We start from the raw sequence: 19,291 nt of genomic DNA on the forward strand, positions 1-19,291 counted from the left end.
TCAATCTTTTCTCCGTTTATCATGATGTTGCTTATTGGTCCAGTTGTGAGGATTTTTGTTTTCTTTATGTTGAGGTGTAATCCATACTGAAGGCTTAGTCTTTGATCTTTATCATTTAGTGCTTCAAGTCCTGTTCGTTTTCAGCAAGCAAGGTTGTGTCATCTGTATATCTCAGGCTGTTGATGAATCTTCCTCCAATCCTGATGTCGTGTTTTTCTTCATATAATCCAGTTTCTCAGATTATTTGCTCAGCATACAGATTGAATAAGTGTAGTGAAAGGATACAACCCTGATGCACATCTTTCCTGATATTAAACCATGCAGTATTCCCTTATTCTGTTGGAATGACTGTCACTTGGTCTATGAACAGGTTCTGCACGAGCACAATTAAGTGTTCTGGAATTCCCATTCTTTGCAATGTTATCCATAATTTGTTATGATCCACACAGTTGAATGCCTTTGCATAGTCAGTAAAACATTATTAGCTAGCAATTGAATTTAAATAACTGAGATTCTAATCTTGTGATATTAGATTACCTTATTTAATTGGTTAACTCTTGACCAATTAAAAGAACCAGAGTGGATGGTTACAGTCTGTATGGCCTAGGAAAAGCAGATTGAAATTAACATCTAACTGAAGGAAGGAAGCTAATTGTTAATTCCACTGGTGGTACTATAATTTAGGATTAAGGGATCCTGATTCTTAAAGCCAAAGGCCCAGAAAAAAAGAATCTAGAGTAGAAGTATATTGTATCTGTTTATTTGTTTTTTAAAAAAATCACTCTCTAGGGTTCTGTATGGACAACACCTACCTGGAAGTTGTTGTTGTTCGTTGCTGTTGCGTCAGCAGCCCCACACGTGCAGAGTAGAAACGTGTTCCACTGGATTTTCAAGGCTGCGACCCTTCTGAAGCAGATGGCAAGGCCTGTCTTCCCAGGCACTTCTGGGTGGGTTCCAACTGCTAATCTTTGAGCTAGTAGTCCGGTGCTTGACCGTTTCCATCACCCAGGAATTAGGTGTGTGTATTTCCTCTGGATCCCGACAGCATTGGGACCAATTAGGTAACAGATATAAACTAGGTTAAGGGTTATGCTTGAACCCATGGTTACCGAAATGTCCTTGTTTGCCTTTGCTTTCTCATTAACAACACTAGAGTTTGAAATTCACTTTCTGGCTCAATCCAATAGAAGTTTCTTATTAGCTGAACACACGGGGAGCTTCTTAAGTAAATTCCAGCAATCCTGCCTTGAGACAGTTCCGCAGTCGTTCTCAATTCTCATCGCCTAATTCCTGCTCAAAACAGTAGGAATTTAAAGATGATGTAACAATAAGATCAGAACTGACAGTTTTATCTTCCCTGGTCACAAGCAAGTGGGTCAAAATATGCCTCAGAATTCCTTCCCTTTCACCAAGGGAAGAGTCACAGTGACCGTTGTGTCTAAGAGAGGACTGAATTTGACACATTGAGTCCAAAAATATCTTCCACCCAGTGCTATCCTTCCTATGATCACTTCATCTGAGAATAAAACTGTCTTTTAAAAGTGATACTAAAGTATAAATTGTTTCAAAAATAGTCAGGGCTCTGAGTTGGTGGTTTGCAAAGCATGAGGAACCCAGCATAGGCTCTGAGCTAACCTCTCACTTACCTAGGTCCTGCATGCAGTCTGGGAGGAGGAAGCTACAGAGCGCTACTCACCCAACCAGGCATTTCACGTGTGCAAATGGTTTGCCCTCAACTACTTACCTAAAGATTGATGGTTCGAACTTACCCAGTGGTACCGTGAGAGAAGGCCTGGTGGTCTGCTTCCATAAAGATTACAGCCAAGAAAACCCTATGGAGCAGCTCTACTGTGTAACACGTAGGGTGGCCATGAGTCAGAATTTGTAACGGGTTTAGTTTTTAGGTTTTTATTCCCGGAGAGTGCAAATGGTTAACCTGCTCTGCTAACTGAAAGGGTAGAGGTGCCTCAGAAGAAAGGGCTGGTGGTCTGATTCCAAAAAATCAGCCATTGAATACCCTGTGGAGCACAGTTCTACTCTGACGGAACTCTGACACACGAGTCCTCCATGACAGAGACCTAGTCCACGGCAGCTGACCAGTGACTAGAAAGGAGACGTGAATAAACCCGGAGATATCTTTGGCATTATGTAGACCTGAGGGGAGAATGGTCCTGCCTTGCGTTTCTGGGCAGACATTGCTCATGAGAAAAAGGCAGTAGGCTCTTAACAAATGACTGTTGGCTGAATGAAAAATGGTTACATTTTCTAGTTTGAGGTAGGGAAACAGGGCCAGCAGGCAGCATATTGGGGAGTTCTCCTCAGCCCTGCATTCATCTCCAACACTTGTAGTTCTGCCTGCTCCAGGAAGCTGCTCAGAAACCCGTATTAGCTGGGGGAATACGGAATCAATGGGAGAGTTTGAATCCATCCAGTCTTCTCCATCCGAATTGCCACTGCCTTACCTCAGTCACCCTTATCTCTTCCCTGCCTTGCGCTCTCTGCGCTAGAGTCAAAGGACAGTTTCTACCGTGAGATTTTGGATGTCCCACAGCTGTGTAGTCCGCTGGGACTTTGTACATGCTGATTCCTCCGCTTAGGGTAGGGAGCCCCCGCTTAGGATAGGGGGCCCTACTTAGGGTCGGGAGCCGCCGCTTAGGGTAGGGCGCCCCCGCTTAGGGTAGGGAGCCCCCGCTTAGGGTAAGGATTCTGCGTTTAGGTTTCCTTCCCTACGCACCTTTGCCTAGCTACCTCCTTCTTATCCTGGCTTGTTATTACCTCCAGGAATCTTTCTCTAATCCCTGGGAGGCTGGGTTACCCACCCTTCCTTAAGTCTCCGTTTGTATTCTTTATACATCGCCCGCCACCCCGCCCTTCTCAGCGCCTGTCTCCCTGTGCCCTGTTGTAAATGCCTTTATCTCTCTGATTCTCTCCCTTTCCGTCAGCACCCTGCTCCTCCCACATCGCTGTTAAACCAGACGCTCTGTAAGGACAGAGGCACAGTCTTGTTTGCCATTGTGTCTCCAGGGCTGAGGCCGATCCTGGGCACACAGTACGTGCTCAATAAATATCTGTTTGATAAGAAAGAACTGTTTGAGAAATGAGTGGAGAAATTAGGGAATAAGAATTTTCTCCCCTGCCAGATTCCAAAGGGTTATTTATTTTTTTTACATGTAAAGATTAGTGAAGAATACGTCAGCGCTCCCCTTCCTCTTACAACTATATGGAGGATAAGTAGTCAACATACATCTCCCTTTACCGTCCCTTTCAGTCTACTCACCCTGCTTCCCTCCACCCCCCCAACCCCCTGCTCTGTGACCTCAGGATGACACCTCCTTGCCCTTGGCATCCATTGGTTTCAGCAGGGATCGGAGGGTGTGAAGAGAAAGAGATAATGGTATTTATACCCCTGGCATTGTCCCAGCCTGGCCACTAACACAAGTCCCCTTTTACCGTATACTATCACTTTGTATTTTAATTGCCTGGGATAAATATTGAGATGCTAATTAAAATACTATGCTAAAAAAAATTAGAATTTGTGCGCTGGTTGGTTCCAGCTCTGTAGGGTAAGTGTAGGGGGAAGGGGACAAGGCAGAGTTTCAAACGCCTATCTTTGCATTTCAGTAAGTAACAAAGGAAAAGGGTGTTTCTGTTGGAAAAGTAAAGTTGATGTAACAAGCATTCTATATTACATGCATTATAGGAAATCTCTCATTGAAAGGAGTGATTTAAATGGAACACAACGTGAAATAATCATTAACAAGGACATCTCTCAGCCACGAGGAATTGCTGTTCATCCAATGGCCAAGTAGGTATTTCTAAAAGCAAGGAACATTTCTGCCGAGTCATCAAAATTTGTCCTAGACTCAGGTGACCGGTGAAATTGGAAACCAGGAAAAGCCATCAGATTTGTTCAATTTTTTAGAAATGATACAGCTGGCATGACTTCTGCATCCTTTTAACGTCTTTTGGTTTTTTATTCTTATATAAGAATCTTATTGTTTATATGCCCTCTTATTTTAAGCAAATTAAATTTCTCCTTTATAAGAATGGGCTATGATTCATTAATAAATTAGATATAAGCCCATTACCTGAAACAGGTCAATCTATTATCTTTAAAATCTACGCTATTGCTTTACTGAGCAGAGGACAGTATTTGGGTTGAGTAATTTTTGAATGCTGTTTAGAAAAATCATCAGATGAGTTTAAATGATAGACCATTCCTAGATTTGAACAAGAAGAAACAGAAATTCTGAATGTTAATTGTGAATACATTTTTTATTTAGGGGTTAAAAAATTACACAGACTACTGTTTCTCTCTTGGTTGTCAAAAGCAAGGATAAACACCAACGCTTTTTTATTTATAATAGAACTTTCACAATGGTTTATGAGAGATAATATATTAGTAGTAATTGAGAATTCATTTGGAGATAGCCAAATGGTTAAACAGACTAGTAAAATAGACAGTGAGCTGTGTTGACATAAAAAAGTACCTCAGTACCTGATTTGTGGAACTTAAAATATTCAAGTTAACCAAGTACATTGTATAAATGTGGATTAGAGATAAATATGCTCTTCCTTTTATGTTGTAGTTTTACATATACAGTGAGTTTACTTATGCCTAACAGAGGGACAGGTTAGTAAGATTTCATTGCATTTTGCAACTTGAAATGCAAATTTAAGACTATGTCATTGGATACAATTTTGATTAGTAATATACTACAATTTTTTAAATGAATGATTCCTTTTTTATTTCATGATCTGGGCTTTAATTCAGTATTTTTTGTTCAAGACACTCTACATAGAAAATATTATCATTTTGCTTTTAAAAATTATTTGTCAAACATCCCATGCTATGCTTTCTTCATCTCTATTCCTTCGTTTACCACTTCAGTTTATCCTAACGTAATTTACACTGATGTTTTCAATGATGAAAGAATGGAAATTTTTCGTGTGCCGATCTTATTTGTTGTGTGCTTTCTTGATTAAAGGAGACTATTCTGGACTGATATGGGTATTAATCCACGAATTGAAAGTTCTTCCCTTCAAGGATCTGACCGACGGGTTATAGCTACTTCTGATCTGGTCTCGCCCAGTGGAATCACAATTGACTACTTAACTGACAAGTTGTATTGGTGTGATGCCAAGCAATCAGTGATTGAAATGGCCCATCTGGATGGTTCAGAACGCCAAAGACTTGCCCAGAATGATGTAGGTGAGGCTTTGGGATGGGTCATTACGTCATCTGGACTGAGTGCTGATGAGTGTTAAATTCAAATGTGTTTATACACACACCCACACCCACACCCACACCCACACACACACACACACACAGCTATAAAGTAAGAAAAGAACTAGAAACAGACTTCTCCAGGGAATTATGAGCTATAAGGATTATCTTAACATTGGAATATTGTAGAAAAATAGTGATACATAATAATTTCTTTTTTCCAAAATTTCCCCAAATCAGAATGAATATATTAGTTTTCTAAGCTTCTTTAGGAGGTAAGCACTTGGTTGAACTGTTATAATTTCTTATATTTTAGAAAATATTTTTTTCACATTTTTTAGATAGTAGTGAATATGTATTGATCACTTTCCATGTGCAAAGATTAATGAATTAAGTTCTCTCCCCGACTATATTTTTAGTTTTTGCATGGGGTGACATGCAATATCTTTAAAACATTGTAGCCTATGTTAAATGTTAAAAAGAAAAGTATAAATGACTCTGAGATTATATATCATTGGGAGATTGATTTTGACTTGGGGAATCTGCAAAGAGGACAGTAGCTGAACTGGGTCATGTGGTGACTAGATGGGAATAAAGGTTATAATTGAAATAACGCTGCCACAATTGATCTTTGTTAGTACTGCCAGGATAAGCTGACTGAACTTAATTCTGAATGTATTAGGGAGCCATGGTATGTTCTTGAGCAAGTGTATATGATAAGGTTGGTATCTCTGGCTGGTCATTTACGTAACAGTGTAAGGGTTGGATTGGAATTGGAGAGAAGGAAATCAGTTAGGAGGCTGCGGTGATTGTCCAGTCAACGGTTAATGAGGGCCTGAGCTAGAACATTGCCATTTAAAAGTGGACCAGTGGATCAGGGTAGTAAAAATCCTTGTGGATGAAAAATTGAAGGAATTTAGTAACAGATTAAGGAGCCCTGGTGGGGAAATGGTTAATCACTCAGCAGTTAACTGACAGGTCAGTGGTTAGAACCCACCCAGCAACTCTGTGAGAGAAAAGACCAGGCCATCAAAGACCAGGCCATCTGCTGCCATGAAGATTACAGCCTAAGAAACCCTATGGGGCATTTCTACTCTGTCATATAGAGTTGCTATAAGTTGGAATGCACTTGGCTCTACAGCACACAACAACAGTAACAGATTGAATATAGAAAATGAGGGCCAGGCATGTACTGAAGACGCTTTGGAGATCTAGAAACTGTTCCAGTGAGAATATGAAACAGAAGAAAACATGTCTCTCTCTTTTAGGAAGAAGATAACAAACAGACACTGTATATATTTATTTTGCCCATTCTCTTTGGTGTTAGAGGTAATGAATTTCTAGATTTGTATGACGTATTAAATAGATCAAAGATAAGTATCATTGAAAAATTTATACATGTCCAAGATGCTTTAAAAATCAAAGACGTACTTCACAATAAATGATAAGCTTGTGTACCATCTTAGAATTTACTCAGTCATGAAACTGAACAGGTATTTATTGAGTCATTATAGAAACTGAAGATACAGTGGAGAGTGACAAAAACATGGCCCCTGTGAAGTCATGGAGTCTAGTGGGGAAGATGCACGTTATTAAAATAATAAACCACCCAAATAAATGTCATATTATAACTGTGTTATAAGAAATGTAAAGGGATGTGAAGAGTCTTAACCGCAATTTAAAGCCACTATACTCTAAACCAAAAAACACAGCAGATATTTAGTGTATAATTTATATTACTACTGTAATCTATGACTAATGCAATTTCCTGTTGAAGGCTATTATCATAATTTGATATTAAAAGTACACCATCATTATTACAGTGCCATCTACTGGTATATAAGTGATGGCTTCTCAACTGCCAGTTCAGGATTTTTAATGTAAAGGTAGAAGTTAACCAAAGCCAAACCCTTTGCCATTGAGTTGATTCTGACTCATAGCGCCTTATAGGACAGAGTAGAACTGCACCCTAGGGTTTCCAAGGAACAGCTGGTGGATTCGAACTGCTGACCGTCTGATTAGCAACCGTAGCTCTCAACCACTTCACCACCAGGGCTCCAAGATAGAAGTTACTCATTCTTAATTTAAAAATATGACTAGTTATGGCTTTTCTATAAACAAAAAAAAAAAAAAAAAGAAGACTATGTCTAGTTGGGATTTGTTTGCTGAAAAACTCATGCTGTATGAAAAATTCCTTTGTTGCATTTATGGTTTTAATTTGGGACAAAGCTTACTAAAATGCATCTTAATGACCCAGATTAGGAATAATGGGTGAAGACTCAACAACAACAAAAAAAACCCAAACCTGTTGCCATTGAGACAATTCTGACTCGTGGTGACCCTGTGTGTTGTAGAGTAGAATTCCTCCACAGAGTTTCCTTGGCTGTAATCTTTATGGAAGTAGATCACCAGGCCTTTCTTCTGTGGTGCCCCTGGGTGGGTTCAGACTACCAACCTTTAGGTTATTAGATGATTGAAAAGTGCTTGTGCCACCCAAGGACCTTAAACCAGTTTCTCTTGCGTTGATTTTGACTCATGGCAATACCATGTGTTTCAGAGTGGAACCGTACTACATAGGATTTTCAAATGGGGTGACCTTTTGGAAGCCAGGCCTTTCTTCCAAGGCACCTTTGTGTGAATTCAAACTGCCAATCTTTTGCTTAGTAGAAAGCAACCGGGTTGTTTTTTGTTTTCCTTTTAATGCAATCAGACTCATTCCTTTATAACTCTCAACTATATGGGTGGTTGTGTACATTGAATTATGGTGTTGGCTAAGAATACTGAATATACCATGGACTGCCAAAAGAACGAACAAATCTGTCTTGGAAGATATACAGCCAGAACGCTCATCAGAAGCAAGGATGGTGAGATTACGTCTCACATACTTTACACATGTTAGTGGGAGGGACTGGTCCCTGGAGAAGGACATTGTGCTTGTTAAAGTAGAGGGTCATCAAAAAAGAGGAAGACCTTCAATGAGATAGATTGACACAGTGGCTGGGACAATGGGCTCAGACATGCCAATGATTGTGAGGGTGGTGCAGGACCAGACAATGTTGTGCTCTGTGGAACACAGGGTCTCTATGAGTCAGAACCGCCTCCACGGCACCTAACAACAACAACATACGCGTGAATATGGAGCCCTGGTGATGCAGTGGTTAAGTGCTCAGCTGCTAACTAAAAGGTCGGTGGTTCAAACCCACCAGCCGCTCTGCAGGAGAAAGGTGTAGCAGTGTGCTTCTGTAAAGATTTACAGCCTTGGAAACCCTATGGGGCAGTTCTACTCTGTCCTGTAGAGTCACTATAAGTCAGAAACGACTGGATGGCAAGGGGTGGTGCTGATACACATGAATGTATCCTCTTCCAAATCTCCCCTTATTTACAGTCACAATATATAACCATCACCTAATAGAGAGTGATACAAAATTACAGTTTGTATTACCTAGAAACTTCTAGAAACCTTCCCTATACTGTAGTATGAGTGGGGATAGGAAAGTGGAAAGTCCTCTTTGGGGAACCCTCAGTTTGTGGGGGAAAGTGTGGAGTACTACTTACCATTTAGGAATAAGAAGAATATATGATTATATAATAATAATATTAATAATGCCTTTATCTTTTTAAAGAGCACTTACATCCATTGTTACATTTGATTCTTTAGCTCAGTTGAACAAATATTTATTAAGTGGCTTCTTTATGCCAAACCCCATACTGGGGACACGAAGTCTCATTCAGGCATTCATTCAATAAATATTTAGTGACCACCTACCGCAGGCCAGGCACTATTCACGTTTTTGGGGACAGTAAAACTGGAAGAAAAAAAATCTGTGCTCTCATGAAGCTAAACTTTTTGTGAGAATAAGACAAGGTCTCTGCTTTCAAGGGCCTTAGGAAGTTATAAGGAAATGGTGAATACATCCTGGACCCTTCAGCACATGAGCAGAGTAGAAGGGTCACTAAGAGAGGTAGTCAGATGAATGCAGTGGATGTATGGAAGGGAGGCAGAGGGAATAGCTGAGCAGAAGGGAGGAGGCACGAGGTACCATGGGGTGTTTGACTGTGAAATACAAGTAGTGTGGTGTAGCTAGTACAGAGTAGAACTACTCCATAGTGTTTTCAATGGCTGTGACCTTTCTGAAGCGAGGCCTTTCTTCTGAGGCACCTCTGGGAGGATGGGGCAGGAGATGAATATGGGGAGCTTGACAGGTTTCAAATCACACAAGTTCTTACATTTAAGCTGAGGAGCTTATACTGCGTGGGTGGTCAGGAACCAATGAAAGGTTGAGGCAGGGACATGGGATTGGCGGCATTTAATTTCAGTAAGACAGCTTGGTCAGCAGTGTGGAGGACCAACTTGGCAAGGGAGGGGGAGAAATAGGAGAGCAAAGAGAGAAGGTAAAATCAGAATAGTTAGGAAGCTGTTGCCACAGTCCACGTAAGAGACGTTGAGGTTTTTAAAGGCAATGGCAGAAGGAATGCAAACGAACCAGTGATTTGACAATATAGGTGGTAAAATTGGTAAGATTTTAGTGCCCAGGATGTGTAGAGTGAAGGAAATGGAGGAATAAAAAGTCTATGAGTTTTTTTTTTCCTTTGGGATGACTGGGAGGACAGTGATTCTATTATATGGCCCAGGAAATATGTGCAGAAGAGCAGGATTTGGAGGTTAAATGATAAATCAAGGTTTTGAGGGTTGTGTTTGTGGTGACCATGTAGAAGACATTTACATACCTGAGTCAGAAGCTCTCAGGAGCTGTTAGGGCTGGAGGTAGAGATATGGGACTCATTTGCCATGTAAATGGTCAACCATGAACATGAGCATGCATGAGCTCATGAAGGGAGGACATACAGGGTTAGAGCAATAGCAAGTTGAGTTTCAATGAAGAACCCTGCTCAGCAGTGGCAGACGCAGCCTTGTTGGACAATGATTTAAAATGATCCATCTAACTTGGCAATAGAAGATCTTGAGTCACCTTGACTAGAACAGTTTCAGTGGCATGGGAGAGTGGTGTGATTGAGTTGGGGAGTATTATGGATTGAGTTGTGTCCCCTAAAATTTGTGTCAACTTGGCTAGGCCATGATTCTCAGTATTGTGTGATTGTCCACCATTTTGTCATCTGATGTGATTTTCCTATGTGTTGTAAATCCTACCTCTGTGATGTTAATGGAGCCTTGATGGTACACTGGTTAAGAGCTACGGCTGTTAACCAAAAGTTCAGCAGTTGGAATCCACCAGCTGCTCCCTGGAAACCCTATGTCGCAGTTCTAGTCTGTCGTACAGGGTTGCTATGAGTTAGAATTGACTTGACGGCAATGGGTATTTTTAATGGGTATGATGTTAAAGAGACAAGATTAGAGACAGTTATGTTAATGGGGCAGGACTCAATCTAGAAGATTAGATTGTATCTTGAGTCAATCTCTTTTGAGATATAAAAGAGAGAAGCGAGCAGAGAGACATGGGGACATCCTACCACCAAGAATGAAGAACCCGGAGGAAATCTGTCCTTTGGATCTGGGATTCCTATGCTGAGAAGCTCCTAGATCAGGGGAAGATTGATGACAAGGACCTTCCCCCAGAGCTGACAGATAGAGAAAACCCTCCCCTGGAGCTGACACCCTAAATTCGGACTTCTAGCCTCCTAGACTGTGAGATAATAAGTTCCTCTTTGTCAAAGCCATCCACTTGTGGTATTTCTGTTATAGCAGTGCTAGATAACTAAGACAGGGAGTTAGGAGGGAGACCACTTAGGGGTCATTTGGAACCATGAAAACGAAGACAGCAGATAATAAGGGACTCCTTCAAAAAACTTCCCTAAGAAGTGAAGGAAAGAGATAAAGAAGCTAGAGAGCGCAAGGGAATGAGGAAATTAAGATCGGAGAGCCTTGAAGATATCAATCAGCTAAGGGAAAGGAGCTAGTAGGTTAAAGAGGGTGAAGATACTAAAGAAAGGGGGTAATTGATGGAGTAAGACCCTAGAGAAGGCAAGAAGGAGGTATCAGGAGCACAGGTCAGTAGACTAATAGAAGAGGAGAGAGAAGAAAGGAGGTGGGGGGTCCAATGCAGAGAGATGTGTCAGTGGAGATGAGAATTTGAGAGGACTCTTATTCAATTACCTCAAATTAAAAAAAAAAAAAAATCCTTACAACAACCTGTGAGTCTGATCTCCTTGTTATTACTGCCGTTCTAAAGACAAGTAACCTCAGGCAAAGAAGGGTAAAATAACTTAATCAAGTTCAGTCAGTAGATAGTGACAGAACACTGAACACTGAAACATTGCAGCCCCGGCCTTCTTCTTCTTGGTGCCATTATGTAAATCAGCCCACACTCTCCCACTCTCCAAATGCAGCATGATAATGGGCTTTTCTGGGACTTCTACCCTCAGGCTTCCATTTTGAGATGAGAATCCCTCATCATGTGTGTTCTCCATGGTACAGGTGGAGGTCAGTGGCTCCCACCTTGCTTAGTAGCTATATTAAAGAATTGATTCAGTATAAGAATTATGTGTGAGCATGTTTCAAGTCTTGTCCCTTTGTAAATATTCATTGCAAAACCAAGGTTTACTTAGTGGATTTGAATTGCTTCCAGGTCACCTATTTTCAGTAGCCGTGTTTGAGGATCACGTGTGGTTCTCTGATTGGGCTTCCCCGTCGGTAATAAGGGTGAACAAGAGGACTGGCCAAAACAGGGTGCGTCTCCAAGGCAGCATGCTGAAGCCCTCATCACTGGTTGTGGTCCATCCATTGGCAAAACCAGGTACACTGGAGACGTTATAGTCTTTCTTTGGCTGGTATCTGTGACTATTTTCATTGTTTGATGACAGGGGTGGAGGGAGAGTTTGCATTTTTCACTAATCTGGGGAGATGTTAAGATTTCCCGAAATTTAAACTTCATTTAAACTAAGACAACTTGGTAGAGATTATGCAGTATCATTTCTTAGTAAATTTTTGCCCCAATTTCATCTTTTAGTTCCTAAACAGCTTACTTGCCTGTTAAATCTGCAAAGACCCTTGGGCTAAAGGCACGAAGCAGCAGCTTAGACACCTACTTACACTTGGGCCTTTCTCTACCCACCGAGAGTGCCCATGAGTGAGTGTCAGCCAGGAGTAAGCAAATAGAAAAGGCATCTGAGTCCTACAGCAGCTCTTCTGGCTGTGTTGCAATTTGTCAGTTTGAAAATGAAACAGGATCCATACCTCACAACATACACAAAAACTAATTGAAAATGAATCAAAGACCTAAATATAAAACCAAAAACTATGAAGATTATAGAAGAAAAGATAGGGTCAATGCCAGAGGCCCTAATATACAGCATAATAATAGGATACAAACTATAATTAACAATATATAAACACCAGAAGATAAACTAGATGACTGGGAATCTTGTAAAAATTAAACACTTATGCTCATCAAAAGACTTCATCAAAGGAGTAAAAAGAATACCTATAGACTGGGAAAAATATTTTGGCTATGACATATCTGACGAAGGTCTAATCTCTAAAATCTATAGGAAAATTCAGCACCTCTACAGCAAAAAGACAGATAATCCAGTTAAAAAATGAGAAAAGGTTATGAACAGACACTTCACCAAAGGAGACATTCAGGTGGCTAACAGACACATGAGGAAATGCTGGTGATCACCAGCCATTACAGAAATGCAAACGAAAACTACAATGAGATACCATCTCACCCTGCAATTGCTGGCACGAATAATAATAATAACAAAGAAAATAACAAATGTTGGAGAGACTGCGAGGAACTCTTATGCACTATTGGCAGGAATGCAAAATGGGACAACCATTTTGGAAAACGTTATGGCACTTCCTTAAAAAGCTATAAATAGAAATACCATACCATCTAGCAATCCCTCTCCTAGGAATATATCCTAGAGAAATAAGAGCCATTACATGAATAGACATATGCACACCCATGTTCACTGCAGCATTATTCACAATAGCAAAAAAATGAAAACAACCTAAGTGCCCATCAACAGATGAATGGATAAACAAACTACGGTACATATACACAATGGAATACTATGCAACGATAAAGAACAGTGATGAATCTGGGAAACATCTCACAACATGGATGAATCTGGAGGGCATTATGCTGAGTGAAATAAGTCAATCACAAAAGGGCAAATACTGTGTGAAACCACTATTATAAAAACTTATGAAAAGGTTTACACACAGAAGGAAACGATCTTTGATGGTTACTAGGGAGAGGAGGGTAGGGGAGGGGATGGAAAAACACTAACTAGACAATAGGTAAGTGGTAACTTTGGTGAAGGGTAAGACAGTACACAATACTGGGGAAGTCAGCACAACTTGACCAAGGCAAAGTCATAGAAACTTCACAGACACATCCAAACTCCCTGAGGGATAGAGTTACTGGGCTGAGGACTGGGGACCATGGTCTCAGGGGACATCTAGCTCAATTGGGATAACATAGTTTATAAAGAAAATGTTCTACATCTTACTTTGTTAAGTATCATCTGGGGTCTTAAAAGCTTGTGAGCAGCCATCTAAGATACTTCACTGGTCCCACCCAATCTGGAGCAGGGGAGAATGGAGAAAACCAAAGACGCAAGAGAAAGATTAGTCCAAAGGACTAACGGACCACAGCTACCACAGCCTCCACCAGACTGAACAGCACAATTAGATGGTGGCTTGGTACCACCACCAATTGCCCTGACAGGGATCATAATAGAGGGTCCTGGACAGAGCTGGATAAAAATATAGAAAAAATTCTAACTCACAAAAAAAGAGCAGACGTATTGGTCTGACAGAGACTGGAGAAACCCTGAGAGTATGGCCCCTAGACACTCTTTTAACACAGTATTGAAGTCACTTCTGAAGTTCACCCTTCAGCCAAAGACTAGACAGGCCCATAAAACGAGCAATAATACATGTAGCTCTACCATGTATATGAGATTAAATGGGCACACAGCCTGGGAGGAAGGACAAGAAGGCAGGAGGTGACAGGAAAGCTGGATGAATGGAAACGGAGAACCCAAGGTTGAGAAGGAAAGAGTGTTGACGTGTTGTGGAGTTGGCAACCAATGTCACAAAACAATATATGTATTGTTTAATGAGAAAATAATTTGCTCCATAAACCTTCATTTAAAGCACTATAAAAAAAATTATTTTCAGAAATTCATACTTATCTAGTAGGCATGGTTAGGTGACAGAATGACAGCAAATAAGTAAATTGATTTAACCATAAACCAGAATTGGATATATTAGGTTTTCAGAACTTTCTATTCATTGTTGCCTTAGGGTAATGGTCTGCAAACTTTTTGGTCTCAGGACTCCTTTTCGTTCTTAAAAGTTATTGAAACTCCCAAAGAGCTTATGTTTATGTGGGTTATATCTACCAATATTTATGGTATAAGATATTAAAACTGAGAAAATTTTTAATTCTATTTATTAGATGTCTATTAAAATAACAATAAACCCACTATTTATTACCATAATATATGTTTATGAAAATAACTATATTTCCCCCCAAAATATGTAGTAGAGTGGCATTGTTTTACGTTTGTATCTTTAATGTCTGGCTTAATAGAAAACAACTGGATTCTCATATCTGCTTCTATATTAAACCTGTAGCTATGTATTGTTTTGGTTAAAGTATATGCAGAAAACCTGGCCTTAGACAGATATGTAGTTGGAAAAAAGAGGGCTATTTAATAGCCTTTTCAGATGCTTTTGTAGATATTCTTCTTTTGATATTATACCAGAACTTGACAGGTGGTAGTTTCCTAGAGGTTAGTTCCAACGTGGAATCTGTACACATATCAACAAGTTTTTTGGCTCCTGCTATGTTAAAATCCATTGGTTTATTTTACACATTGAGTGAAAATTTTATATGTATGCAAATTTTGTAATATCTTGCTTTGGTCATTTGAAAAGATTGGTTGACAGAGTTATAAAGATCTTCCAAATGCCACATTAATATACAAAAAAATTACATTAATTGGTTCTCACCATTGAACTAATCAGAAAAGTCTTTTAATATTGAGAAGCTGTCAAGCTCAGAGTAGTGGAAACAAATTTTCCAAAATTCTACTTTTCACTTGAAAACCCAAATTTTATCATTGGCAATAAATACTGTCAGGTGCTTTCCCTAAAGTGATGGGCTCATTTCGATGATTTTTGAGACAGTGCTTGCCAAATGCCTAGGTCTTAGTAACACAGTTTGTCAGTCATTCTTTCAAGAAAAAATGATGTTCAATGAAAAAAGAGACTAGTTTCAGCTTGCAACTCAAAAATCTCATAAATGCTTTACCTTCAGACAAATGTCATAGCTTAAGTATGTACTAGGAGTATTTTATTACACAGAATAAGCTGCATATTCAATAGTAGAGGTTTAAAAAAGTTAACCATACTTTCTGCTTCATCATGGATCTTCTTAAGGGGAAATGGATTTTTTTTTTTTTTTAAGTAAATGTGAAAGTGTGGTGATGAACAATGTAACTGCTAGTAGAGTTTGGTGTTACTGCCTTGATTCATACTAAAGCACCAGCAATTTTGCCTACAAGTATGCATGTCAACACATGAAGAAGGCAGATAATATCATAGTATTGTTACGAAAATAGTTTTGACCTTATGGACCCCGTGCAATGGGACCTTCCACACTTAGAGAACTGCTGTTCTAGGGAATCCATTTCTTTCATGTTCTGGGGGTTGCATGGGTCCCATCCTTATGCTAAATCATAGTTTGTTTATGCTCTTCCACATTTTCAAATATAGGTTAAAAAGAAGCTAAGTAAGTGTCAGGAGCAGCCTTGAAGGAGGAATATGTATGGCGGGTGGATTGGGATGATCATCTCACTAATTTGCCCTGGTGGTGCAGTGATTAAGAGCGACAGCAAGCTACCGCTGCTAAACAAAGGGTGGGCAGTTCGAATCTGCCAGCCACTCCTTAGAAACCCTATGGGGCAGTTCCACTCTGTCCCACAGCATCGCTATGAGTTGGAATTGACTCGACAGCAACGGGTTTGTGTTGTTTTGTTTTGCTTTGATTTTAATGGTGGGCTGTGCTTATGAACTATGTTCATAAGGACTTTTGATATTTTACTCTTGATGTTTTTGCCAGTACTTGAAAGAGTACTATCTTTCTTCTTATTCCTGCCAACTATCAAGTGCAAGGAGTAAAGCTGGGAGAGTGTGCTATCACCAAGAGCTTTTCCTAGTTACTAAGATTCTGCCTATTTCCCTGAATCCTCTTACTGTAAGAATGAGTCTGAACTTACAACCAACAGCCATAAATATAAATTAAATATTAAAAAAAACAAAACCCACTGCTGTCAAGTCAATTCCAAGGCTGCAAATCTCTGCAGAAGCAGATTGCCACATCTTTCTTCTGCGGAACCACTGGTGGTTTCAAACAGCCGACCTTTTGGTTGGCAGTCCAACACTTTAACCACTGTGCCACCAGGGCTCCTTAACTAAATATTACTTTCCTTGAGTCCAAAAAGTTAAATTAATTACATCTGTTAACCTTGAACAGGTAGTGAAGCAGATCTAAGTAATCAAGTAACGCCACTGGACACCTTATCCACGAGTCAAGCCTTTGAAGATAACATTACAGAAGGATTGCAATCTCAATACACGCTAGTGGCTGAAATCATGGTGTCAGGTATGAATAATGAGTTCTCCGATACAACTTTGATTCCAAAATTTTCATCATACCGATTAGAAATTCTGAATTCTCTCTCTAACTTAATGTTCATCATACCAATTAGAAATTCTGAATTCTCTCTCTAACTTAATGTCGGCTAAATCTACACAAGACCAAGGAAGCCAAACTTTGGAGAAGTCCTCCTGTTCTGAATGGTGCGCTTGAGGACAATGACTCCGTATTAGGCTGGACATAAGCTTTGCTTGGTGAGAGTCTTTGGACTAAATGTTGTTTGAAGAAATATAGCTTGGAAACAAAGGTGAAAAATAGAACAGAATAGATTTGATTGTATCTCCATCCACACTTAGCATTTTTAGTATTTGGCCCATCTCTAGTTGTCCTTCTGTTAGCGTGACAAGTAGGTAGTAATCGATAAACAAATAGAGGTTGTTTTCTTCAACTGCTCCACAGGGTCTACACAAAGTAAGTGTTAGAATTCTTACATAGGGCACATTTAGCACAAAAATGCCATATAATTTGTTCAGTGCGTAACAACTTGAGGGAAATTCAGTCTTTTTTTTAATCCTGTTTTTTCCTTTTTTTTAAATTGTGCTTTAGATGAAGGTTTACAGTGCAAACTAGTTTCTCATTAAACAATTAATACACATATTATTTTGTGATATTGGTTGCCAACCCCACGACGTGTCAACACTCTCCCCTTCTCGACAGTGGGTTCCCCATTATGAGCTTTCCTGTCCCCTCCTGTCTTCTCCTCCTTGCCCCTGGGCTGGTGTGCTCCTTTAGTCTCATTTTATTTTATGGGCCTGTCCTAATCTTTGGCTGAAGGGTGAACCTCAGAAGTGATTTCATTACTGAGCTATAAGGGTGTCCAGGGGCCATACTCTCAGGGGTTTCTTCAGTCTCTGTCAGACCAGTAAGTCTGATTTTTTTTGTAGAGTTAGAATTTTGTTCTACATTTTTCTCCAGCTCTGTCTGGGACCCTGGTCTTTTATGTTCTATATTCACTCATGAGGCCAATGATTTTCGAACTGAGCTTAGCTCAACCCTAGGGCTTCCGCGAACCCAACCCTCCTTCACTCCAGGTTACTGCCCTTCAATCAATCCAACTCCACTTAGAAACTTTTTTAAAATTTATATTTCTGAATAAAATTTTATAAAAAAAGTTGGAAAACGCCACGTCAGGACATTGGATACATTAAAGAAGTGCTTATTCAACTTCCGTGGTGTGCAGACTACATTATAGATATCAGAGACTCTGTTGACCTTTTACTCCATCTTACAAGAACGTATCAGTGTGATTTTTGATAAGATATAAACAAAAAGCTGCACATTTTTACTACTAATAATAACATTTATATGGAAATTATGAATTTACCAAGCCCTTTAAATATAGTCCCTAATTTGATCTTTATCACAACCATCAGTTTGCAGATGTAAAAACTGAGACTAAGATAATAATGACTTGACCAAAGGTTTTTTTTTAAAATAGCGACTGTCATGGATTGAATTGGTCCCCCAAAATCTCTGTCAATTTTGCTAGGTCATGATTTCCAGTATTGTATGATTGTCTACTATTTTATCATCTGATGTGAGTTCCCTATTTGTAAATGCTATCACTATGATGTAATAAGATGGATTAGCAGCCGTTATATTGATGAGGTCTGCAAGATTAGATGGTGTCATAAGCCAATCTCTTTTGAGATATAAAAAAGAGAAACGAGCAGAGAGATAGGGGGACCTCATACCACCAAGAAAGCAGTGCCGGGAGCAGAGCGCGTCCTTTGGACCTGAGGTTCCTGCGCTGAGATACTCTCAGACCAAGGGAAGACTGATGACAAGGACCTTCCTTCAGAGCTGACAGAGAGAGAAAGCCTTCCCCTAGAACTGATGCCCTGAATTTGGAGTTGTAGCCTACTAGACTGTGAGAGAATAAATTTCTCTTTGTTAAAGCCATCCACCTGTGGTATTTCTGTCACAGTAGCACTAGATGACTAAGACAGTGAGTAAATAATTCATGCCAAGATAAGAAACACTGGAAGACATTGTCACGTTAAGAATATAATAGATTTAGGTGCAGTGGTTAAGTGCTCAGCTGCTAATTAAAAGATCAGTAGTTCGAACCCACTAGGTGCTCCGCAGGAGAAAGATGTGGCAGTCTGTTTCGGAAAAGATGACAGTCTTGGAAACCTTATGGGGCAGTGTTACTATGTCCTGTAGGGTTGCTATGAGTTGGAATTGACTCAACAGTGGCAGGTTTCGTGTGGTACTAAGCGGTAGGGGTATCATGATGAGTTAAATATAGTCCCAGACCCCAAGGTTACAGTCTGATGTGGAGACAATATGATAAAATAAAACTCCATGCATCAATATTAGCAGTATAGAGAACCTTTTCAAAGTCACCAGAGACCGTACAAGTCCATAG

At 39.9% G+C, this 19,291-nt stretch overlaps 1 protein-coding gene across 1 annotated transcript in view; it reads left to right on the forward strand.

The window, feature by feature from the left end:
• Positions 1-19,291, forward strand: part of EGF (epidermal growth factor) — a 127,019-nt gene that overhangs the window by 69,078 nt on the left and 38,650 nt on the right. The window contains exons 12-15 of the mRNA XM_023734804.1: positions 3,701-3,805; positions 4,989-5,212; positions 11,812-11,979; positions 16,738-16,866. Of these exons, the coding sequence (XP_023590572.1) occupies positions 3,701-3,805; positions 4,989-5,212; positions 11,812-11,979; positions 16,738-16,866 (626 nt within the window). The remainder of the gene's footprint in view (positions 1-3,700; positions 3,806-4,988; positions 5,213-11,811; positions 11,980-16,737; positions 16,867-19,291) is intronic.

The sequence above is a fragment of the Trichechus manatus genome, unplaced genomic scaffold, assembly GCF_000243295.1.
Source record: "Trichechus manatus latirostris isolate Lorelei unplaced genomic scaffold, TriManLat1.0 scaffold00071, whole genome shotgun sequence".
Taxonomy (NCBI): Eukaryota; Metazoa; Chordata; class Mammalia; order Sirenia; family Trichechidae; genus Trichechus; species Trichechus manatus.